A 26,300-nucleotide genomic window follows, 5' to 3' on the forward strand; every position below is an offset into this window, starting at 1 on the left:
GTTGCATTTATACAGTGCTTAGAAAAAGGAAAATGCTGATTTCAGCTGATGTTCTCAGTTTTATGCTGTTGAGGAAACAAGAGGCCAAGGTCTCTGAAGTGAAAGGCTTTCTGAACATGGAGATGAAGAACCAAGAAAAGGATGAAATAATAAAACAGGGAAACAGAAAACAGATGTTACATTGTAGTTGCAAAAACAGGGAGATGCCTCTAGCAATGGGTATGGCACAGTTCCATCCACTGTGCCCTCTTCACAATTCTGTATATCATGCAGCCAGTCCTGGCTTAAGTTTTTAAGTAAGGAACCCATGGCCCAGATGCACAGTCCACACCCAAACTGAGTAACCCAGAAATCCCAGGATTATAGCCGAGATAACAAAAGCAAGCAGAAGTATGTCATACCAGCCTTCCTGGTGAAGTGACGTTCCTGGGACTGCAATCTGCAAAAGATGACAGAAAAGCACTATTTAGTGAATGTCTGTATTATATGCAACACTTCCCTGAATCTGCCCCTTCCATTTAGCAGCATTTAAGTGTGATAAAAGACTACGCTTAGGAAAGACACTGCCTTCTCAGAACAAATGCCTCTGTGTTGTTTTTTTAAAAAGTCATAATGCTGATTTTATTTCTGTTCTGGTTCCCTGGAACCATACGTCAGATGTTCTCTCACATTTTCTATAGATCAGGCCCATCCCCTATGCTGAGAGATGGCATATGCCCCAAAGGACCTTCCAATCTAGACTGAAGGAGGAAATTGCTTTCAACAAGTCTGCTTTCAAGCAAGTTAAGCTAGAGAAGCATTAACTTTTTTCGTCAGAGAGAGAGATAGCTATACAGTACCTTCCAGTGGTGTTGGTGATGGGGTAGGAACAGGTGAAGGTGACTCTGCCAGCTGCTCCAGTGTGCTGCGCTTTTTCCCCTCCTTGGACTTGGCAATAACCATTTGGGCTTTAAGAGCATCCTGTTCAAGTGATTTCATCCTGCCTCAGAAATGAGGGAGGGAGAAAAAGACATCAGACATTGCCTTCTTGATAAGAGATAATGCTGCCTTCTGCACCCAGCAGCCAGACCACAGTCCACAGGCTGAGTGCAGAAATTAAGCACCCTTGGTTCCCTGAGGCAGACAGACTTTCAAAGCAGGAGAGGAGAACAGCTTGGTTTGCTGTCAGCCTGAAACACACATGCCATCATATGTGTTGAACAGACAGAGCCTAGAGCTAAGCATCAATGCACTGAGAAGCTGCAGGCCTTTCCAGAGGTGCCATATACGATGGGAGAGCAACCCAAGCTGGGAGAGGAACTGCAGGGGCTCAAATGAGTAGGATCAGTTCTCATCTGTGCTCTCCTCTGTGCACTCAGTGTGTTGCATCTTAACCCTCTTCAGCCATCAGGAGATTATGAAATAGCTAAGAAAAAGTGGGCTCAGCCCTCAGAAACGTCTGCTCCCTTCTCCCAATCAAACAGACCCAGCATGCCCCCTCATTCTCATTGAGACAACTGCCCGTAGTCTGTGGGACCTCAGGGAAATGAACACCAGGCAACCACTAAAATTTCCTCCCTACCCCTAGCAGGCCACAGGCTGGGAGCACTGCATTAGGATGTAGGGATACAGACAGGACTGTTGAGCATGCAGCTGGCAGGGAGGGGACTGTGCACACCTGGATTGGCTTCCTGACCCAGGGTTTCTTGAGGCGTGACTCTGCATTGGACTAGACATCTGAGCTGGCCTGGCCCCGGGAGCAGGTGCCCACTGTCGGGACTGGTACAGCTTCCTGGCCAGATCCTGCTCGTACTGTTTAATACTGTCTTCAAGAGCTGAGGATCTGAGGAGGAGGAGGAGGAAGAGGAGGAGGAAGAGGAGATGATGGTGATGAACATCGCAGCGGACAAGCGCAGGGAAAGAAAGAAACAGATACAGGAACACACCCTGGCAAGGAGAAATATGGGTCTGATATAGGGGTAGCCTTGATTAAAACAGGCTCCTATATCTGATCCTGTCCAACACCAACTGCTGCAGAAGAAGCAGGAACCTCCAGAGGGCAATCTGGGATGATGTGCCCAGAAGCATTAGCCTTCAGAGCCTCAGCATCTAGAGACTGCCCTCCTTACGGGCTAGGAGGAGAGGACTAGAAACACCCAGCAGACCAATGGAAAAGGCCCAGGAGGTAGTTACAAAGAAGTGTGTATGTGTGTACATGTGAAGCAGACTGAGGGAGTACAGGGCACGAGTGAGCGTGCGTGCACACATTTGATAGTCTCTTACTGTACATTTGCATATGTCTATCTGACCACCTTAGCCTTGCATTAGGTTAGCATGCACCTCTGACCACAAGAAAAGGGGAAGCAAAATGGACAAGCACATTACAAAACGTCTATTTGCCACAGGCCCTGGAACACATGCAATTGAAGAGGTGAGTGCATCTGTACAATAGCATGTGCAGGGTACGAAAACTGCCAAGATGCATATAGCTGTTGCTGGACACCTGCCCCCCTCGATATGTGCCTGTACCTTCTTAATCACACTCTTCCTATGGCACGAATGCCAGCAGTTGTGTGTGCCCAGAACACTCATGTAGCATGGGCCCCAGTGTGTTTGTCCCAACAGAGCATAAGGGTGTGTGCTGGGCAGGGGGGCGGGGAAGGGGAGGGTGCATCACATGTCCTGGCAGAGCACTGATGACGCAGGGAGAAAAAGGAAAGCCCAAGAAGGTGCAAACTGATGGGGTCACGAGTGACAGCACACAGACCACAGAACTGGAAAGAAGCAGAAGATAGAAGATTAGAAAGAAAGTAATAAAATCAGTGGCATGCACTTAAAGAAAATACAGGTTAGTGAGGCTGCAGCACCATGTGCAGGGCAATACAGTCCTCCCTCCCACACAGTATGTGTAGTGCTGCCTGCGGGCCTCTGGAAATAAGACCTGAGCCCTGGCTGCCATCATGTCATTGTGCCTGCTCTAGCAGTTATAGAAGAGGGATCCTACAAAGACCAGATCATGCTGGGAGATCTGTGGTAGCTGGGAACAGTCCATCCTCGCCTTACAAAAAGGAGCACATTATGGTGACTGACTGATTCCTGCCAATGCCACAATAAGCAAGGCCTTAGCCCTACCCAAGGAATCAGCCAGGCACTTCTCTAAGAACTGAATAAAAAGCTACACCTTGGTATCAGAAGCGAAGTGGAGCTGAGGACCTGGCCTACAGAACTTAAAAATGGTAACACTGGATCTGATAACTGAAAAACATGACAGCTGCAAGTAGCTTCTCCTTGTCATGTATTCTTACCTCTAAAAGGCTCTCCCTTCACTAGTTCATTTTCCATGAACAAAATGTGTTTAGAAGAGAAGAGACTGAAGGCTTGGAATGCAGGGATCTCTCTCCTGCCCATAGTGGGCAAAACCACTATACTCAACACTCACTAACCCTTCTACAGTGTAGAAAAGCACTTTTACTGTGCCCTAAGCAATTTCAACAAAATCCTAGCTAACCCAAAAGCATAGTCAGATGCACAGTAATGTTACAGGAGCAAATCATGTAACTACCTAAAAAAATCCTGCCCCCCCCAGCATTTTTCAGATTTCTTTATCTGCTGGCAACAGCAACAAGTTCATGGAAGAACACAGACTCCTGAGGCAAGTAGTGTACATTCTGTAACATGAGCAATGTCGTTGTAATGGCTTTGCTTTCAAAGGTTTGCACAGGCAACGTCATGTTTCTCCTTTCTACACCCATCTTAAACAAAGCTTTTATTACAGCATTCCTTGGGTATGTTAATGCTTAGACTCAGGAGGAATCAGAGCTGACATTACCTCATAAATCCTGCCCCATCGTATGAGGAAATATGCATGGGAAGTGGAGGCATGAGGGAGAGAAAATCCTGCATGTCTAATTGGGAAGGGATGGCAGATCAGTCTCCACTGCCTCTCCAAGCACAGTGATGTTGATTTTCAGGAGAAGCCTGACAGACAACTTCTGTTTTGTTGGATCAAAAACAACAGTAGAGCTTTTTTTTTTTTTTTAGGTGCAAAGACTGAGCAGCAACTCTGTGCAAGATGTCTACTCCTGACAACACCGTGGTGCTTACACAGCATCATATTGACAGTCAGTGTTTGATGTATTCAACGCTCATAGCCTTCCTGTGAGACAGAGAAGTGCTATTACAGTCCTCTCTCTGTGCATCTGCAGCACAAAGGGACTCGGTGACCTGTCCAACATCATAAGGAAATATATGCCAGAGCAAGAATTTGGATCTGGTCATCTCAGTCCCAGCCAGCCTCTTCTGAGCAATGGTGTGTAAGCGCACATTTGGCTCCACAACACCTACGCAGCTTCTAGCCCTATAGCACAAGGGCAACGTGTCTGTTTTGGCAGGCATTGTTTACAAATTCTCTTCCACTTGTATTTTTGTAAAAAGGTTGTTCCTGGCTTAATGTGAAAATACAGAACTTCCATTTGCAAATGATGCCACCTGAAAAGTTGTGACACAGAAACCATGGGAACAGCATCACCTATAACAGGTGTGAGATGCCAAATACACCAGAACATTCAGTGAATCAGAGCAGCAGACATTATTTGGAGCATGTATTGGAACATGAAACAATAGCACAGGGTGGAAACAATCCTGCCAGAACACACTCTGTTGACATCCTGACTTATCACTGTGCCTGTATGCAGGCATCCCCATTAGTGCGGAGCTGGGGAAGGACAGATTACTAAGTACAGACTCACAGAGTAGTGCAGGTTGGAAGGGACCTCTGGAGGTCATCTGATCCAAAAGCTGCTCAAAGGTTCAAAAGCTGCCAGCTTCAAAGGTCTAACAAATATGCTATAAGATGACAGACATCAATCTCTTCCAAATCAAGGTTCCATATAACAAACAGGCTTTCCAGTGACCTGTTTGGCTTTCTGACATTACAGGGCAGTGCAGTGAAACTAAGGCAGTGCTTCAGAAAAAAAATTCCAGCTGAGACAGACCAGGCAAAGGATTCATCCAAGGGAAAGAGTTGGAGCATACCAAGAAAGTTTTTCTTGAAGGGCAAAAGCCCCGGTACTAGGAACATTAGTCCAGCTCTAAATAAACCATAAGCAGATCTGTTACATGATCAAGTAACAATGGGAAGCTTTGTACCCTCAAAGCGCTAGATAATTAGCCAGCTCTCACTGAGGATTCCACGATATATTTCTTCATCCTCAGAGCCTCCCCAGAAGACGACAGCACCATTATCATCCATGTCTAAGCACAAACACTGGAATTGCCAAGTGGTATCACAACTCACGGTAATCCCTCCAGCATCCTATCTAGCAGGCTGGCAAAGAGAAGTCACTAGCAGCCCTGTTCCTCTAAAAGCTCTCATTCAAACCCCAAAAGAGACTGTTTCAGATTGTCCTTTGAATGCCTCCTACAGGAACATTATGGGAAGAAAACTATAATTAGTTATAGGAGCAGTTTGACTAACTTTTGAAAGGAATTATATGACACAGTAAATGGCTGGACTAGCTTCAAGTCTCAAGTTCTGAGACAGAAAATTCTCTTTCTTCCAAAACAATTTTTAATCACTCTTTCATAGCTGATGAAACAGCTTGTGTGGATAACAATGCCCTCATCTTGCTAATTTCATGGCTTCAGCAAGTTTTCCAGTCTAGCAACACTGGCTATGTGAAATGCTCTTTCCATTTTTCATTTTGAATATGTCACCTTGCAGCTTCAATAAATATCATCTTTTTCATGTATCACAAAGGAGGTGGGAAGCTGTGTGCTGAGAGGGAAGGAATACATTCAGCATCACATAAAGGTGTTTATTTTTTTTATAAAACTCCACTGTCTTCATGATTGTGCAAGTGCTGTTGAAATATAAGAGACATCTCACCCATGTAGCTGTCAGAAGCAGATGAGCTCAGCCAAGCAGTGGATGCTTTGCACTGTTTGAACAGATACTATATAACCTCCCCTAACATCTGACTTAGGAAGGCTTGTTTATTCCCTGTTTTTAATACCATGTAATCCAAAAGACATGCAGCAGGTCCCCTTTTCCTGAACTAGCCTAGTGAAGAGAAGGTTCTTCTGTCTCACCGTGCTGCCCTCCACATTGCTCGTTTCTCTGCCTCCAGAGCACGACGTTCTGCTGGAGAAAGCTCCTTCTCTTGACCACTCAGAAGCTCAGGACTCTGCATTCGCAATCGCTCCTGGTGCCGCCGTTCAGCTTTGGCTGTCCGCACAGGTGCCACTGGATCCCCTACTCCAAGATATAAAGGACTCAACCTGGGTAGAGAGAGAAACAATGAGAGGTAGGCTGGGCTGGTCCACCACAACTCTTATCTGCCTGTTTTCAAGATAAAAGGTGATGACCGACACCCCCAATCCACTGTTTAGTACCACATCCAAGGACATCACCTTTGGAGATAGAAGGACACATAAGAGAGGCGAGTTTTTCTTAAGAAGTTGATTCCAATCATAGTTTCCCTTTCTCCACAAAATCCTTCCTTTTACACCCTATGTCTGCTAAAAAGGAGGAGCCATCTGCTCCATCATCTGGCAGCTCCTAGGCAAAACACATTGCTGATCCACTTACCCAGACATACAGTTGCTTCTCTGTTCAGGCTTGATTCCCTCTTCCAGTGAATTCCTCTGTGAGTTGCTGTTCTCATTGACCTCAGAGGGCCTAGAGCAAAACAAGCATGTCAGCTAACAGTACGACAGGCTGGCATGCCCAAGACAGGTTCAGAACAGGTGCAAGCCCCAGAAAGCAACAACTAGTTCAGGCTGAAGACACAACCCTTAATGATTTTGCTCAACAGCTCCTTCTCCATTGCTGCAAGCATTTCCTTGTTGATTTCATAAATGTTCACGCTCTCTAACATCAGAACTCATTTTCTTCATTTGGAGGTCAACCATCCACTAACACTGACACACTCTTCAAATGTAATGCATCGTGTTTGCTGAACAAGTTCTTGCACAGTTCTAGCCTGGCTCTTTCCAGCTGCCATTATGTGATGGGCAGCCTGGCTGCTTCCAGCTTTTTCCTTTGCTGATATGCATGCATGTTAACAAAGGATGACCCTCCTGGGTTGTAAGTGGATGCACATCTGGGCTAGGGACAAATCCTGAGTGATGTCAGAACAGTGATTCTCAGTGTAGCCACTCTATGCGCAACTGCTTGACACAATGAGGCTTTATGCTCATAACCAAATTACTGCAAACTTCAGATCAGCTGAGCTGTAGTTACTATCTGCACTCTTAAGTTGGGCACATGCAGATACTACTCAGTTTGACCTGTAATGAAAGGAGGTCACACAAGCCTGTTTTCCACAGGTTAAGAACATGCACACAGTTATTGTGGCTCAGTTGGCAGTGAGAAAGTTTATCATGACTCTGAGCCCTTATTTTTACTGCTCAAGTTTATTTTGATGAAATTTCAGTTTCTGTTCTAGCATGACAAAAAATATTTCAAGAAACACAAATTCAATCTATTCCACTGCCTTGCCTTTGTTTAAGCATAAACAATAAGCAACTGAAAGTAATCTGATGGATCCAGCCTTACTGTTCTCTAACCTCCCACATTTCAATATGAAAACAGTAGGGATAAATAGGCCTTCACATCAAACCAAGAAGCTGGTTTGCATTTGGCTGCTGTCCTTCCTTACAGTTGCCCTGTCAGCACAGGAGGTGGAAGGTCTCAGTGCATTCATTATGTGAGAAGTTCCTCAGCAGAGACTGGACAGAAACAATGGAGAGAAATGAGATTCAAAATGACAGGTTTCAGCCACTGTAAGACTGACAATAAAAGTGTGAAGAGAAGAATATCTGTACCAAAGACTCAGAAGAGAGAGTCGTATAAGGACAGCTTCAGCTTTATTCTACTGCAACCTTATTTTCACCTGAAGTCTTACGAGAAGCCTTTTCTCATTCCCCAATTCTATGCCCAAGAATTAGAAAAACAACATCAAGGCAACCTGGAGGACAAGTCCAGGAGAACCAGGAAACAAAAGCCTAAAAAAATGCCAAACCTAGGTTCAGCATCAGGGCTTATCTTGAATTAGCTGTCTCCAAAAATCAACATCTCTACATACCCAAGTGCACAGCTGAAGGAGCTATTCTTCTGAAAAGAAAAAGTTGGAAAAACCTGCCCATTTCTATGCTGAAGAAGAAATACTGCCCAGCCCTATTCCCTGAAAATTATTGATACTGGGACACTTCTGACACATGTGGGTGGTACTGAGCTACCAGTCTTGTCTTACCGAGTTGCTGGAGCCTGGATGCTCCTTCCATTTAGTCTCTCAATCTTGTACTCAACTCCTTCAATGATGACACTGGACTGCATGCTCATCTCAGGCACTTGTTTTATCATCTCATCCTCTTCTGCCTCTTCCTCCAACAGAAGGGTACGTTTCTGCTGCAGTTTTCGAGCTGCCAAAATAAGACAGACTCATACCACAAAGCACTTGCTAAACTTCCACAAGGATGCAACCTCTAGGCAGGTCCTTACGCTCATCATTCCTGCAAGTTTGTGCTCTTTTAAGTCCATACCCTCTCCATGGATGCCTTTGTTTCTCCTCCACTCCACTAATGCTTCAGATGTAACAAACTCTACACCATTCCCTCAGTCCCTCCTTCCTTACTCACTGAACTTCCATTCCCGGACACTCTATAGAACAGATTTCCAACAGTTCATCATGCTGAGTGTACTCATCCTCAAACTGGAAGTTGTGTGCAGACTCTTCTGTCCCATTCCCCAGAGTAGACAGCCCTAGGAATATGCATACATGTGTCGAGTCCGATCTTCCCAGTCGCCTCCTGGAGGGACCAAAGCCTGGAGTGCTGGTGACAGGCCTCCACACATGGCAGTGGACCGGGGGAACCATTAGGCAGGCAGACATATAGGTCACAAGAGGATCAGGGGCAAAAGGGGCCAGAGAGCAGGCTGCTCTCTGCAGGCAGGTATTGTGCAGGCGAACAGTCACCAGCAGTGTTCCTCAGGGCTCAATTCTAGGGCCAGTTCTGTTCAATATTTTTATCAACAATCTGGATGCAGGAGTTGAATGCACCATCAGCAGGTTTGTTGATGATACCACACTGGGAGGTGCTGTTGATTCTCTCAAGGGACATGAGGCCTCGCAGATGGATTAGGCAATCATCAAGAGCATGAAATTTAACAAGAGCAAATTCTGGATTCCAGACCTGGGACAGAGTAATGCCAGGCGCAAGTATAAATTGGGAGAGGAGTGGCTGGAGAGCAGCCCTGCAGAAAGGGATCTGGGGGTGCTGGTTGGCAGCAGGCTCTATATCAGTCAGCAGTGTGCCCTGGCAGCCGAGAGGGCAAAGCGCATCCTGCGGTGCCTCAAACACAGCCAGTCAAGAGAGGGGATTATGCTGCTGTATTTAGTGTTGATGCAGCCTCACCTTGAGTACTGTGGGCAGTTCTGGGCCCCACCATTTGAGAAGGATGTTAAGGTACTCAAATGGGTCCAGAGGAGGGCAACAAAGCTGGTGACAGGGCTGGAAGGCATGTCCTATGAGGAGCGGCTGAGCACTCTGGGTTTGTCTAGTTTGGAGAGAAGGAGGCTGAGGGGCAACCTCATTGCTCTCTGCAGCTTCCTGAGGAGGGGACGTGGAGAGAGAGGTGCTGATCTCTTCTCCCTGGGATCCAGGGACAGGACGCCTGGGACATTCAAAGCTGCGTCAGGGGAGGTTCAGACTTGACATTAGGAAGCATTTCTTTACCAAGAGCGTGGTCAAACACTGGAACCCTAGAGATGTGGTCGATGCCCCATGCCTGTCAGTGTTTAAGAGGCATTTGGACAATGCCCTTAATAACATGCTTTAACTTTCAGGCAGCCCTGAAGAGGTCAGGCAGTTGGGACTAGATGATTTTGTAGGTCCCTTCCAACTGAAATATTCTATTCTATTCTGACCTGTCTACCATAACTGCAAAGTAATAATGCTGCTTGGCCTCTGTAATGTTTTTAAAATAAACAAATGCAAACAGAACACTTGTGCAAGTAGGTGTGCCTATATGCGAAATTTCTAATGCTGCAGTTTGCTAACAGTGGGAGCCCAAAGCAGAGAAATCTTTGTGTAAGTGCTGGAATTGCAAAGATCCAGAGGGTATAACTTATCACTTTGAGATATTTGATTGGGATGTTTCATCCTGACTAAGCTAAAACTTAATTTATTATCTGAACAATCTTCACCATGGGATCTCTCTTCCCCAGAGGGAATTTTTTTTTTTTTAAATTCTAGTACTCAGAGGTATCCTGATTAGAGGTGATGTTTCTCCTCACCTACCCCGCTTAGCAAATCTGGGAACAAGCTGAAATGCAAGCTTGAAACTCATCATTACTCCACAGTTTCTCCTTCCATACTTTGTATCTTGATCTTTGCGTCTCCTATGTCTCTCTTTTAGCCAACAGTAAAAGTCTGACATACCCAGATAACTTCTTATGTTGGACCTGTGATTTGTTCGGCCACATTGCATTGAAGAAACCCAAAATGACAAATTGCAATTTCTTTTTCTTACCTTCCTTTCTATCTTTTATGAGCTTACTTTTGTCTTAAAATGTATTCACGTTCCTGAACTACTAAGTGAAAATGAGAAGGTTTCGAATGCTCTGGACAAATTCACAAACAGCCTCTGTTTGTGAACAGGAATATAGGAGGGAAGGTGGGAAAGAGAAGACTAGCTATTTATAAAATGAAAAAAAAAAAACCAAACCCCAAGCCCCAGCAATTTACAAGATAAATTCTATTATAATCTTTGGAAACAACAGAGTCACAGGTCCCAAAGCCAGGAGTCCAATTCCAGCTGTATTTTCTTATGGAACAGGACAGGATTTCAGTAGAAGCCCTTTTTTTCACTTAACATCGTTCCTCATCACCTTTTAAAACAACTCTCAAGCAGGAGGAAATTACATGAAAAACTATAGCACTAATTTTCCCTCCTGTTGCAAGCCCTGTGCAAAATCAGAGCAGCACACTGAGCAATAAAAGCTCTGCTGTCAGATACTATGTAAGGATGCCATGGGCAACCCCCATGTTGCTGCATATCAGCCTGGGCAGCTTACAAAGAAACATCATCATTTGTAGCAGCTTTTTAAAATTGTATTGAAGTGTTTACCAACTACAGGAAACCCTGACACCACAGCACTTCCACCAGTCCACATAGTAACAGTGGAGCATCCACAAAACTCCTTAACATTCACTTACTTCAAGCTATTAGCAGGCCTTATGAATAACCACCCATGGGCTTTTGGAAGTGCCGGATTTCTGGTGTGTGTGCTCTCTCATGCCTCCCATGGAGAAAGGATTCACTTAACAGGCCAAATTTCCTTGCACAGATTCCAACATACCTTCCTCTTCTTTCATTTTCTTCAGGTCATCCTCTCCTACCAAGGAGACACGCTTGGGAGGCTTATCCATCTGCTGTTGCTTCACCTCAATTTCGAAATACTTCTGCCTCTCACGGAAGGATCTCTGCTCAGGGCTGTGCAGTCCACTGGGGCTGTGTGTGGCCACCTGCGAGAGCCACACTGGCACTGCCCACAGAGCGACTGAGCCAAACCTCCCTTCCCACATCTCCCCCAATGTGTGCCCCGCACCTGCCCACCCCAGCCACGTGCTCCACATCCTCCTCCTCCTCCCCAGCCCTCCCCTGCGTGCCCATGCTGTGATCCTGTCTCCGCACTCACAGCCCCAAAAGCCTGAATCCTCTGCGAGTCCCCATCCTACTTCCAGCTCCAGCCACCAGAACTCACCTCCGGGGCAGTTTTGGGATTCTCTGTGCTGGTCTGACCAGGCAATTCCTAAGAATACAGAGAAACAGGCAAGTTCTAAAGAGAAAGTTTTCTACCACCACTCCTGCCCTCCAGCCAAGTGTCACCAATGCCACATAAACAGCAGCAGTCCCGGACATTAGCTGATGGACTGGTTCACAAAACAGTCCCAGAATTAACACAAGACAATGCCACTTCAGGCTTAGCAATCGTGAGTAATAAGGATTTACGTTAAATTGAGCGCTAAACAGAAACAGATGGTGACAACTTTTAAAAGGGCAGAAACTGAAGAACATGGGAAAATACGTGAAGAACAGGAGCAGAGAGCTTAGCTTAAGATGGAGGAGGCTTAGACTTTCTTTAAAGCAAAGACACAACTATTGAAAATTTACTTCTAAGAAGTGGAAACACTGCCAGGAAAGAAAGAAATCTGTATTTACCAGCATAAATAACAGAATATTGGATGAGTAGAACTACAGGGGGCAGAAAAAGAAATTGATCCACAAAATCCATCTGTGAACCAGAAATCAATACAGGTAAAATGAGAACTGCCAAAAAGTTACTAAAAATATGAAAGTTTTTAATTATACAAATGAAAAGGAACCACAAGAAGAGAGCAAGTAGACTACCTTCAACTTCAACTTCATTCAACCACACTCCAAAAACTAACAGAAAGTTTTAATTTTGTATAAGTAAGGAGCACAATAACAGAGAAGGTAAGAAGAAAGAAAAGAAAAAAAAAGCTTCTAGCTAAGAGGCAAATGTCTGGAAATAGAAACTATTGCTGTTCACACAGAAGAAAACCTAAGAGCTCAACATGCTCACCTGCAGGGACAAATCAATCACTGTTCAACAATTCTGAATGAAATGATTTGTGAAACTGCAAGTCTGACAAGCATGGATTTTTAATTGACTTGTTTAATTGGGTGGCAGTTCATGCCTAAAAAATAGCTAATATATTCTTAAAAATCAAGAAGCAGGCAAAAATAATTTGAGCAGTGGAGCTATCCAATTCCAACAGGACAAATATTCACAGATTAATATAATTAAAACAAAAATAAATAGAACAGATTGAAATGGAACAGGTGCAGTGAAGATTAATCTAATATCCTCCTTTGATAATATAAATAATTTTTGAAACAAAGGAACTGCATAGATTTGTCTGAGATTTCAAACATCAGTTTTGTGACCAACCTCGCTTAACATTTTCATTGCCAAGTTTGACTCAGAAACCAGGAAGGTGTGAATAAAATTTGTGAAAGGCAAAGACCAGAATACAGGTTCACAGAAATACAGAGTTGTCCAGGACCTCTGCAAATTATTTCATTCATCCCACTCCACTGAATGGGGATAAGCATTGTCAAAATTCAAAGTAGTTTGGAATATCATCCTGGGATGACAGGTTGATTTGAGAAGGATGAAAATAATTTAATTTAGTAGTGCAAAATACAAGGTGATCTACTCCAGGATCAGTAATTGTTCGTAAGCCACAATACATCAACTAGAGACTATGAAGCTGGAGAAATAATCTGTGTACAAGATACAATCTGACTCATGAACTTAGGTCATCTGGTGGGTCACAGATGCCAACAGAGACAATTTCCACTTCCTTTTCATCCTGAACTTAGCTAACAACTTCCCTGAGCTTCTACTGACAGTCATCTAACTCCGACTAAATCAGTCTATAAAGCTAAAATGGCCAAAAATCAACCCTACAAACAGTGAAGAAAGACTTGTGACCCATATTAATTTACCAAACCAGATCAATATGAGCCCAGATGAGCACCAACGCAGGACAAGGTAGACAGTGGGAGGACAGGATTAGCTTAGATATAACACAAAGTTGCTGTCACAAGTCACTGCAGAATAGCCATAGCTCCTAGTACAGCATGATTATGAAAAAGGTGAGCATCATCTATTGACATGTAAGGAAAGGTATTGTCAATTAAGATTCAGAAAGAAAGAAAGAAAGAAAGAAAAAAAGAAAGAAAGAAAGAAAGAAACAATACCACAGTAGAAAGAAATCTGTGAAATAGGATATCTCATTTGCATCAAAGATGTGCCAGCAAGAATTCAGATAGGAACAGGCAAAAAGGAAAGCAGTAAGATGATTAAGAGAACAGAGGGTCTTTCCAAACATGAGGTGTCAAAGGGGACAGTGTTTTGCTTCTTTAGTTTAGTAAATGAAGTGATAGTATGATTGTCTATAAACAGACAGTTCCAGAGATCGTGCATAACTGGAGTGCTGCCATGCATGGGTACAAGCTCTTCAGGAAGGACAGGCAGGGAAGACAGCATGGGTGATGCCTCAACAGCATGCTGCACATAGGTCAGGACAATGCCTTTGCAGAGTAAGGGCTGGCCACATACTGGGCTACTGGAGTGCAGCCAGCAGGTCCAGGGAAGCAATCTCTCCTCTCTATTCAGCACTTACAAGAGCAACGTGCCCAGTTTGGGGTTCCCCAGTACAAGAATGCCACTAACAAATTGCAGCATGTCAAGTGGAAGACTATCAAAATAATTTAGGGGGCTGCAGGACATGACGTTTGAAAACAGCCTCAGAAGGCTGTGCTTGTTCAGCCTGGAAAAGAAGCAGCTCGGGAGAGGGAGGTCTAATTCCTGTATTCAGCTTCCTAGAGGGGGGTTACAGAGCACAAGGTCAGACTTCTCAGAGGTGCACAGCAGAAGAATGAGATGCAACAGACACAAGTTGCAGTAAAAGAAATTCTGATAAAAAATACAGAAAAAAAACTCTTCACAGCAGAGAGGGTCATACACTGGAAGAGATTGCCCACAGTGACCTCAGAATCTCCATTTTTGGAAATTCAGAACTCAGGTGGACTAGGCCTGAGCAACCTCATACAACTTTAAAGGTTGCCCTGTTTTGCATGGAGGACCGAGGCAGATGACCTCCAGAGGCCTCAACTAGCCTGAATGGTTCCACGATTCAAATACATGGAGGGGACAAGGAATAGTTCCAATTAAGTTAAAGATCAAAATATAATAAAAAATTCCTCAGAACAGGTTTAGCCTGGCCCTGGACTCTGGAAGCTCAGAGAGTTTCTTTATATCAGAACAGCATGGTTATACAACAGCATTCTAATGTCGGGGGAGAATAACAGCAACATGAAATTCAGTGAGCTTTCAGGACTTGATATGTTTATGGACAGAACTCTGCAGGGTGACTGTCTGCAACATGAATAGACTCCAACTTCCAAGGGGACCTCAACATGTCCCTCCTTCACGACAGCTTTCTTTGGAGGAAACAAATCACTACCTCCTTCCTATTCTCACACTTCCCTTACTCACCTGCAATGCTCAGTCTTCTGTTTGTACCACTGTTTGTGTAACATCCCCCCCAGCCAGCACTAGTTACCTGTGTCTCAAGCAGAGGGTGTGACAAGGGCACTGCTGCAAAGGTCTTGTATGCTTGCTTAACATTGATGGGGATCTCGTCAGGAGAGGGTGGTGAAGGTGGCTTTGGCTACAAGGACAAAGACAGAAGATAACCACAGATGTTATAAAAAACCTAACATGGGGGAAACACAGCACAACTCTCAGCCTGCAAAGCCTGAAGAGTGGAATATATAAGGAACAGCTCCTGCAGCCCTGGGCAGAAACATGAGCAGCGTATTGTATACACGCTATATACAGCAGCACATGTATCAAAGCCCAGTTTTATTTCTTGGATGGTGGAGGAATGATATTTCTGGTGGTACAGATTCTCACTGACTTGACCAGAATTTTGTGACTGATCTCTTGGCCAAGGGGCCATATTGCTGTCACTGTCCTTAAGGGTTTCCACCCAATTCAACTAGCATGTGCCTACTTGAATCAGTTGGCTTCTGGGGCTGGAATAGGGCAGCTATACAGTTGACTCTGACCCCTACTTAGGACTGAACAACCGACATTTAGTTTATTATAAAATTAAAGATAAGCCCTAGCCTTATCTGGCATTTCTGACTAAAGGGGCCTTCTTCATGGGAAGGGATCTATTAGTCTCATTTGTTTTTTGCAGTGGCTATTGTACTTCTATTTATAAAATGACCAGTGTATACTTCTACGTACTTCAAGGCTAATGGTCACAGTCTCCTAAACCAAAGTGGCAACCCATTCAGAGATCTATAACCTGGAGAAGACCTGCCTTTGATCTCAAATTTTCCCTTCACAGAATTCCACTTACTCAGAAACATCTTATAAGGTCCAAGAGGACCTTCCTACTGCTTGTCACTTCTCTTTGCTGGTCTTTTCCTCACCTATTTTCCCCATGACCTCTCCTATCACATTCAGGGAGGAAGAAGAGTTGGGATGACCTGCTCAAAGCATCACAGAAATGAACAGGAGTAGGGGGGAAATGACACCACCACCTTCCTTTCTACTAGAAAGCAAATCCCCTTTAGTTGCTTCATTCCTTCAATCCCTCTAGCTGCACTAAATCAGTTTCAGTTGTTTGTGGTTTTTCTCTGTCCTGGACTGAGGCTAAATTATGTTGTTTGATGATGTTCCCTTCTGCATAGGCTAAAGAACAGCACATCAAGATCAGAAGAGGTTGTAAAATATGTGAATCTTGGTATAAGCAATTACATGGATTATATATAGCTGTTTGTCTACAAATCAGGTCTCTAATTTGGTATCGTGTTATACAAGCTTCAATAAAAAGAGAAGGGCTATATTGAGGTATACAAGTCTTCTGTGATGACAAAAAACAAAATACCTGAATCTTTTTCTCCCATCAACATACAGCCCAGGGAATATGAATCTTTCAAAAATGTCATTTTGCAAATCATAAAACTTACTACCAGCAAGATGGTATTGGCTGTTGCTCCAAGATGCAAGACATTGATAGACAAAGGTTCTGAAAGATTTATGCCTCAACAGAATGCAACACCTCGTAAATAAGGATCTAAAACTATAACTGCTCTGGGGATTTCAGCCACAATACAGTTTCAACAATGCTAACTTCTTGAATGGGTACGTGAAGAAACCGGGCAGGCTGGTGAGGCTCATCTATGTTACAAAAATGAATGGGATGCACTGACCATGACTCTACTTGTGAAGAGTATGGGTTCTTACCCAGGGCATCGAGACTGATGCATAAACAAGACCAACCTTAGCTAAGGCATGTGATCTTTAAACTACAAAATCACCACTGGGAGGGTGTGTTCAGCCTACCCACCAGAAAAAGTGGCACTATAGAAACCTAGGGCAGATAGACATAGCTAAGCAAGAAGGAACTGCAGGCCACTTACGGAGTTCTGGATATTGAAGCACAGCTCAGGTTGCTGGAAGGGATTGGGGCTGTCCCCGTCCTCCGAATTATGTGAGGCAGCATTTTGTCGCACTCGGGAAAAAGGCTGAATGACGCCTGGCTTGGTCTGCTTGTGTCAATACCACATAACAGGGGGAAAGGCAGAGGAAGAGGCAGGGGGAAAAGAGAGAGAGAGAGAGAAAGAAAGAAATGAGCAGTTAGGGCAGCAAGATGTCTCTGCCATGCAAGTGAATAAGACAAATCCATGCACCTGAGCTCAATTCCTCAGCTGTGCTGCTGACTCCAGCTACCAGACTGGGAGGGAGAACTACTGAAGCAAACACCAAACAATGCCTCCGGTGCAAGTATTTTGAACACACAAAAAGATTCAGACAGGTCAGGGTCACGACAGGACCAATGGGTTACAGAGAAGGCCAGGACACAAGGAAGAATCTGCCATACAAGTAGCAGCTGCAAGGGTCAGAGGGATATGGCATGAGTATGTCACAGCTTGGAGAATGTAAGCATCGTGAATGGAAGATGCAGCAGGGAAACATCACCCAGGAATGGGTACTGGCAAAAGCTGTGGATGAAAATGAACTGACATCCAGCTAGGGCTCCAATTAGAAATGCAGACATAAGAGCAGAGACAAGAGTCTGAGATTTGACCTAGATGTCATCACTGTTGGATGCTGTGTGGAAGTGAACAAAACATCTACTGCTAAAGAGAGTAGAAGCAGGAACTGAGTAAGCCAGCAAAAGCTACATGAGTGAAAGCTGCAAGGGTAAACAGGAATAAAAGCTGCAAAAACACTTGCATCAAGTTTTCAAATTGACAATATTTAAGACTTAGTGCATCTGTACAAACTTGAGGTATAGTGGAGGACTGAAGAAGACAGAATAAGAGCCAACAGTGAGACTTGCAGGGCTGGAAAGTGAGCACACACAGAAGGAAGAGGCAAGCTCTACGTGCTGAAGAATGCGTAGGGACACTACAATAAGATCGTGTGGCAGATGTACTTACTGATTTACTGTCATCCTGTGATGTAATGAAGTTAATGGAAGCCTGAAAACAGAAATACAGGTGTATATTTGGAGTCCATACAGGAAGCCTTTAGTTTACCCTGCTCTATACAAAAAGAAATACAAAACTCCCAACCCCAATCCCAACCCCTCCCCTGCCCCGCTGTCTGCCCTGTACAGGGAAAAGCCCATACTGACCCCCGCTATACCTTCTTCTTCATGTGGGGAGCAGTCCGGAGCCCACCTGCAAGAACTTCTCCCAGTTCCTCTGCTGTGTGAGAAGGCACTCACAACTCTCTCTGCACATCTCTGGGCACTGACCCCCACCCTCCCCCTCTCTGCTCCAGCTCAGCTGGTCCTGGCCCTTGTTTACATCCCCTGCCCTCTGCACTTGCTACTGAGCTTGAGCAAAGCCATGAGCACCACAGCTTCTCTGCCAGGAAGCGTTCACAGATGCCATCTCAGCAGTGGCTAGCAGGGAACAGCCTCTCGTGGCTTGGCCTGCCGCCCCGGGCACTGCTCTCCACAGCGAGCCCTTGGCGCACACCAAGCCCAAGAGCCAGGGAACGCGGAGCCGGAGGAAGGGGCGAAGAGCAGCGGTGCTGGGTGAGAGCAGCACGGAGCAGCAGCACACACTGCACACCAACAGGCACTTACAAAGCGGGTCTCCCTGCCTGACAGATGAGCAGGCCGAGGGGCTGCAGGCGTCTGGAGAGGGGCAACGCCAGAGAGGATCGTCAGGGGAGAGAATGGGAGAGAAAACGAAGAGACTGGGTTTTCCGCATGAGAGGCTGAGACAAGCACCTTTCCCAGCACAGAGACTGCTGTTACCCAGAGCTGTCAGTGTCCCCACACAGCTCCCTGCTGCCTGCCACGGAGAAAGCCCCTCTCCCCTCCTTGGCATGCACACACAGACCCACCACAAACACCTCCCTCCTCCCCCCGCCGGCTTCCTCCCCCACCAGAAGCTTGCAGAACTCAAGGCCAGGCAAGACCATCATGACGCCAGCCTCAGGATTCAACTTCCTTCAGTAATTCTCTGAGAGCTCTGAAATAAGCCTATAAATTCTGGCTGGACTACAAGATTTCAAAACCAAAGAATTTACATTAAAAATAGATGGCGGCAGAGAATTAGAGATGCAATTCCTTGGAACTTCTACTCTGGAGCAACAACTTGAAGGTCAAGTCTCCTGAATCCCTGGAATATGTACAAGCCACAAGGCCAGTGATTGCCCTGTGTCCTTCAGTATTACCTGATGGACCTGTTCCGTTTTGTGTAACATTCATTGTCCAGAGAGAACTAAATCTACCAGATACAGCCTTACCTGACATGCAGGAGACTGCTGCGGAAGGCTCTGACCAAAAAGTATTAAATCATGTAAATGTGACAGAAAGCTCACGTACAGAATGCACAGTTGTGAATGCCACTAGCAAGACTAACAGCTCAGCATTTTTCACCAAGGCATCTTCAAGAACAACCAACAGAGTCACTAATTCATAACAGCCATAGACCAAGTAAGGAAAAAAGGCTATCAAAATGACACACAGACTAGATCTCAGAAATTAAAGCAGTGAGCAAACCTGCTGAAGACCTTAAAAGGCTAAAATAAAGGACAAAGTCATGAAATTGGTTATAAATGCTTTAAGAAGTTAATAGAATTTCCCATGGCATACGCATCTCTGAACAGACAGATAAAAGAGAAAAACAATAAAAAAATCTATATAGATTATTCAATATGTTGCTCAAGCTACAGATAATTCATGATACAAAAAACCTGAAGTGATAGAATAGGCTACAAATTACATCAAGTGCTACATAACAGGGAATTTGAGACATCCAACTTAAAAATTGGAAAGGCAAATCCCTGCATCTGCAAAAATGCTCCTGGGGTGCTCTTAACTCCATAGAATGCATTAGTGAGACCTTGTTTATCCTTCTCAGAGCCCACGGAGGAGAGAGTGAACAGTTTCAGCTGGAAAGTTTCCACTGTCAGAGCAGTGACTGCTATGAGAAGACAAAGCAGCCACTGTTGCTACAGGAACTGGATAATGACAAACCATTAGACCCTAAAGACAAACAATTTATCATTGAGCAAGCCCATCCCAGGTTAGAAGAGCAGATGGCATTATAGCCAGAGGGTTGCTAGTGGCAAGGACACTGGCACTGAGCCTCCAATGCCAAAACACTGATAAACAAAAACATCAGGGGTACTATGAAAGTTGTCTGTGACAAATTGGAACAAGGGACATTCCATCCAAATACAAGTTTAACAAACAAACAAACAAAAAATCATGAGAGTAGTCAAATATTGGAGCTGGCATCTAGAAAGATGTAGACTTTCCATCTCTGGAGTTGTTCAAAATGTAACTGGACATGGCCTTGGGTAACCTGATCTAATTGGACCTGCTCTGAGTGTGGTCTTAGACCAAACCTTCCATCCTAAATCATTCTATGAGCAGCTACATGGCCACCCTTTGGGATTTGGGCTTCTTTTTCAACTGAGAGCTGAGGATCTTTAAAGACAAAGCAAATTAATATCTAGATCTCTTTCTATTGTAGAATGAGGATTATCATCCCCACCCCATTCCTTCTAGATAGAAAGAACCCAATCTCAAAGAAAATTTGCACTTGTGGTAAAAGGAAAACTTACAAACAGCCCAAAATAAAGCTCCAATCAGTATGCAACTGCTGTCAGAAAAACAAATAAGTAAACATATGCAGCTGGAACAGAAAGCATTGAAATAGTATTACTATAATGAATAGTATCTTCTTCTAATCTTATTGTGTCCCTGGTGGTCACTCAATTTCAAAGGATCTAAGAACTGAGGGAGATACAAGATAGGCCAAGGAAGCAATAGAAGATGGACTGAACTGTTGCTCACTACAGCTCCACTATCCTATTCACGGCTCCCACCCACATGGTCCTGACCCCTCTCCTGAGTCACTGTTAACTGTCACCTCACCCCAAGATGACGCAATTCATCTCGCTGAGCTGAACTAACTTAGCAAAAAAGCAGACAGCTTTTGTCCAGCTTAGAGAACTGAAATGACTCAGCTAAAGATGAGGTAAGTGCCAGAGCTAGTGGGACCAAATAGTTGGAGAGCAGTTGCACTCCAAAAGGAATGCAACAGACACAAAATGACTAAGGATAGAGTACAAAGTACAATTTTCAGTTCATTCCAGCCCCCTAATATAAAAAACAATAACATGTCATGACTGCGAAGGGAAAATTTTAAAAAAAATCCATTTAAGAGTATTTAACTTCAAAAGGCTCAACTAACTTGTGAAACCTCCTGCCACAGGATGAAAAGTGAAATCAAAGACTCAACAAGATTTAAAAGAAAAGTTCAGAGCTGATATAAGAAATAAGAACGGCTAGTGAGAATAGGTAATGCTTACCAAAAAAAAAATAATCAAAAGTTACAAGAAATAAAGAAACTTCCCATTTCAGAGTGAAAGCTGGCCCCTAACCAAAGAGTTTTAGAAAATCATTCCCTAATTGTAGGCTAACCTGTAATTGTCTGCTGCAGGATCCTTCAACTTTCTTCCCAACGGCTGATGTGAGTTGCCGGCAGCATCACAAACAGAACTAGGAGTCTCTCTGGGAGACTGAGTAGCGCTGGTTTACAGACCTGAGATGATTCTCCAAATCCTGACTTCTCCATTTCTTCTGACATACCAATTGTCAGAATTAAATAGTCTCTGTTTAAGAGACCGTTGGTGAGGCCATTCTCAAAAAAGACAGACAACTACCATTTTGTAATCACTCTAGGTACTCCCCTGCTCATTACCCTGTGAATTAAGTTACTCCTCAGAGCAGTACCTTTCCACTGAGTTTATGACTAGCTAATTATACTCCTGGGTCTCTGAGACATTTTGAAAGAGCAGAGTTCTTCCCCTAGTTCTCTAGTTGCCTCCTCTGATGGATACCCCTCCACCTCAAAGGTATTGCTCTCAAGGATGGAAATCATACTCAGCTTCCTCTGCCTTTCTGCCTTGGTGCCACCTTGCCCCGGAAGCATGCCTCCCTGCCTTTCCCTGTATTGTGTGTCCTGGGGTCAGTCTCACCTGCTGATTACTAGGAGAATAGGGGGTTTCATGCCTGGAATTTCCTGTCCCAGACTCGCCCGCAGGAGCCTGAAAGAGAGAAGACAAAACTAGATAGTTACTGTACAGCAGCAACTTCCATGCCTCTCCCTTAGCAGTGAGACCAGGAGACAAGGTACACCACTGACATCCAGCCTGAGGCCAATTATGGGCCACCTCACCACGAGAGAGCAGAGTTAGCATCGGGCCCAACAGCAGTTGTCACATGGCAGAAACTTGCAAAACCCGCTAGAAACAGCAAGGGAATGACATTAAACATTGGAACTGAGATCATATCCAAATGCCCTGCAAGGCCAACTGAATCAGATTAAAGCCTTCTGCTTTGCAAGGCATCCCCAGGAATCCTCTCCCCCTAACTTCTCTTTAGCTCGCAATAGACTGGGCCACAGTCTAGGCAAACCTCCTGTTGTATAGACACTGAGCAAAAAATGCCACTCCCAACTGAAAGGAGACAAGATTCATCCCCAGCCACATCCATTGCTGTTGGCCTACTGGTAAGACCTTTACAAGTAGCCCAGAGCATAGGAAAGGGCTCTCACCCCTTCCACGGGAACCTATAGAATCATAGAATGGTTTGGGTTGGAAGGGACCTTAAAGATCATCTAGTTCCAACCCCCCTGCCACAGGCAGGGACATCTCCCACTAGACCAGGTTGCTCAAAGCCCCATCCAACCTGGCCTTGAACACTTCCAATGATGGGGCATCCACAACTTCTCTGGGTGACCTGTTCCAGTGCCTCACCATCTTCAGAAGTAAAGAACTTCTTCCTTATATCTAATCTAAATCTACCCTCTTTCAGTTTAAAGCCATTACCCCTTGTCCCACCACTACATGCCCTTGTAAAAAGTCCCTCTCCAGCTTTCTTGTAGGCTCCCTTCAGGTACTGGAAGGCTGCTACAAGGTCTCCCCGGAACCTTCTCTTCTCCAGGCTGAACAACCCCAACTCTCTCAGCCTGTCTTCATTGGAGAGGTGCTCCAGCCCTCTGATCATCTTCGTGGCCCTCCTCTGGACTCGCTCCAACAGGTCCACGTCCTTCTTATGTTGGGGGACCCAGAGCTGAATGCAGTACTCCAGGTGCGGTCTCACGAGAGCGGAGTAGAGGGGGAGAATCACCTCCCTCGACCTGCTGGTCATGCTTCTTTTGATGCAGCCCAGGATACAGTTGGCTTTCTGGGCTTCAGGCACACATTGCCAGGTCATGTTGAGCTTCTCATCACCCAATGCCACCAAGTCCTTCTCCTCAGGGCTGCTCTCAATCCATTCTCTGCCCAGCCTGTATTTGTGCTTGGGATTGCCCCAGCCCATGTGCAGCACCTTGCACTTGGCCTTGTCGAACTTCATGAGGTTTGCACAGGCCCACCTCTCAAGCCTGTCAAGGTCCCTCTGGATGGCATCCCTTCCCTCCAGCGTGTTGACCGCACCACACAGCTTGATGTCATCAGCAAAATTCCTGAGGGTGCTCTCAATCCTGCTGCCTGTGTTGCCGACAAAGACGTTAAACAGCGCCGGTCCCAATACCAACCCCTAAGGAACGCCACTCATCACTGATCTCCACTTGGACATCGAGCCATTGACCACAACTCTTTGAGTGCAACCATCCAGCCAATTCCTTATCCACAGAGTAGTCCATCCATCAAATCCATGTTTCTCCAATTTAGAGACAAGGATGCTGTGTGGGACAGTGTCAAATACTGTGCACAAGTCTAGGTAGATGACATCAGTTGGTCTTCCCTCATCCACCAATGCTGTAACCCCATTGTAGAAGGCCACCAAATCTGTCAGGCATGATTCGCCCTTAGTGAAGCCATGATGGCTGTCACCGATCTCCTCCTTATTTTCCATGTGCCTCAGCATAGTTCCCAGCAGGATCTGCTCCATGATCTTGCTGGGCACAGAGGTGAAACTGACTGGCCTGTAGTTCCCCGGGTCTTCCTTTCTTCCCCTTTTAAAAATGGGGGTTATGTTTCCCCTTTTCCAGTCAGGGGGAACTTCACCAGACTGCCACGACTTCTCAAATATGATGGATAGTGGCTTAGCAACTTCATCACCCAGTTCCCTCAGGACCTGTGGATGCATCTCATCAGGTCCCATGGACTTGTGCACCTTCAGGTTCCTTAGATGGTCTTGAACCTGATCTCCTACAGTGGGTGGTCTTCCATTCTCCCAGTCCCTGCCTTTGCCTTCTGTGACTTGGGCAGTGTGGCTCAAGCACTTGCTGTTGAAGACCGAGGCAAAAAAGTTGTTGAGTACCACAGCCTTCTCCATATTCCGGGTAGCCAGGTCTCCCGTTTTGTTCCGGAGAGGGCCCACATTTTCCCTCGTCTTCCTTTTATCACCAATGTACCTATAGAAGCTTTTCTTGTTGCCCTTGACATCCCTGGCCAGATTTAATTCTATCAGGGCTTTAGCTTTCCTAACCTGATCCCTGGCTGCTTGGACAATTTCTCTGTATTCCTCCCAGGCTACCTGTCCTTGCTTCCACTCTCTGTAGGCTTGCTTTTTGTGTTTTAATTTGTCCAGGAGCGACTTGTTCATCCACGCAGGCCTCCTGGTGTTTTTGCGTGACTTCCTCTTTGTTGGGATGCATCACTCTTGAGCTTGGAGGAGGTGATCCTTGAATATTAACCAGCTTTCTTGGGCCCCTCTTCCCTCCAGGACTTTATCCCATGGTACTCTACCAAGCAGATCCCTGAAGAGGCCAAAGTCTGCTCTCCTGAAGTCCAGGGTAGTGAGCTTGCTGTGTGCCCTCCTTGGTGCCCTAATGATCTTAAATTCCACTATTTCATGGTCACTGCAGCCAAGGCTGTCCTTGAGCTTCACATTCCCCACCAGCCCCTCCTTGTTGGTGAGAACAAGGTCCAGCATAGCACCTCTCATCGTTGGCTCCTCTGTCGCTTGGAGAAGGAAGTTATCATCAATGCATTCCGGGAACCTCCCAGATTGCTGTGTTGTCTCTCCAACAGATATCAGGGTGGTTGAAGTCCCCCATGAGGACCAGGGCTTGTGAACGTGAGACTGCTCCTATCTGTCTGTAGAGGGCCTCAACCGCTCGGTCTGCCTGGTCGGGTGGCCTGTAGCAGACCCCCACTGTAATGTCACCTGTCCTGCCCTCCCTTTAATCCTGACCCATAAGCTCTTGGTCAGCTCCTCATCCATCCCCAGGCAGAGCTCCGTGCACTCCAGCTGGTCACTGACATGGAGGGCGACACCCCCTCCTCGTCTCCCCTGCCTGTCCTTCCTAAAGAGCCTGCATCCTTCCATTCCAACACTCCAGTCATAGGAGCCATCCCACCACGTCTCCGTGATGCCAGTAAGATCATAGCCCTGCAAGCATACGCACATCTCTAACTCCTCTTGCTTATTCCCCATGCTATGTGTGTTTGCATAGAGGCATTTAAGTTGGGCCCCTGATGAAGCTGATTTACTGGCCGGAGTGGCTGGAATTCCTTTGTGCTGCTCTTCAGGTGCTCTCCTGCTGACCTGTGATCTTTCTCCAGGCTCTGGGGACCTATTGCTGGCACTGGCATCAAACTGGTAGGAGTGGGATGGATTGAGGTTCCCCTCCCCCACCAACTTTAGTTTAAAGCCCTCTTCACCAGCTTGGCAAGCCTATGACCGAAGATGCTCTTCCCCTTCTTTGACAGATGGACCCCATCAGCCCAACGCTCAGGCTTAGCCAGTCTACAGCCAGCCCCAACAGCTACCACAGGATTAAGGAGCACAATTTTAAAAAGTATTTTAGATGCCTAAAGATGGAAACAAGTCATTTGGGATTGAGAGACCTGCTTAAGCAAATCTAGGGTTCCGCAATCATTAATACCATACCCATGCACTACTGAATCATGTTAATTAGATTCAAGTCAGCCTTGGGCAATGGTAAGTCTACTGACCAAGCCAGGAGATGTGATCTTAAGTTTATATTGGAGCACAGAAAACATCTGATCCTTCTTAGCACTGTAATGACAGAGAAAGCAGCAGTATCAACTGATCTGCTTCCATGCCTCCACTGCAAAGAGTGTTGTTGCTCACCCTGCTTCTGGCTACTGCTATCCAAGTCTTCCTGTGTGCCAGCACATGCAGCTTACCAATCCCCAAGGAAGGAGCTGTTCTACAATACTGTTTTTCAGGGACTTCAGCTCCCTAACCCAGCTGAC

The 26,300-nt window shown here is 45.4% G+C and overlaps 1 protein-coding gene across 29 annotated transcripts in view; it reads right to left on the reverse strand.

Moving 5' to 3' along the window:
- SCRIB (scribble planar cell polarity protein) overlaps nt 1-26,300 on the reverse strand; it is a 122,301-nt gene that overhangs the window by 11,636 nt on the left and 84,365 nt on the right. For 5 of the 29 annotated variants that reach the window (XM_072851647.1, XM_072851666.1, XM_072851657.1 and 2 more), the window contains 11 exons: nt 18,038-18,079; nt 17,015-17,143; nt 15,142-15,249; nt 11,748-11,795; nt 11,343-11,508; nt 8,235-8,403; nt 6,569-6,658; nt 6,070-6,258; nt 1,658-1,822; nt 840-979; nt 402-439 (listed from right to left, as the gene is read on the reverse strand). In XM_072851647.1, coding sequence (XP_072707748.1) covers nt 402-439; nt 840-979; nt 1,658-1,822; nt 6,070-6,258; nt 6,569-6,658; nt 8,235-8,403; nt 11,343-11,508; nt 11,748-11,795; nt 15,142-15,249; nt 17,015-17,143; nt 18,038-18,079 — 1,284 coding nt within the window. Of the gene's footprint in view, nt 1-401; nt 440-839; nt 980-1,657; nt 1,823-6,069; nt 6,259-6,568; nt 6,659-8,234; nt 8,404-11,342; nt 11,509-11,747; nt 11,796-15,141; nt 15,250-17,014; nt 17,144-18,037; nt 18,080-18,693; nt 18,745-22,106; nt 22,176-26,300 lie in introns of all 29 variants that reach the window. The other 24 variants (XM_072851671.1, XM_072851668.1, XM_072851670.1 and 21 more) reach the window with 10 other exon arrangements.

This window comes from Ciconia boyciana, chromosome 2, assembly GCF_034638445.1.
Source record: "Ciconia boyciana chromosome 2, ASM3463844v1, whole genome shotgun sequence".
Lineage (NCBI taxonomy): Eukaryota > Metazoa > Chordata > Aves > Ciconiiformes > Ciconiidae > Ciconia > Ciconia boyciana.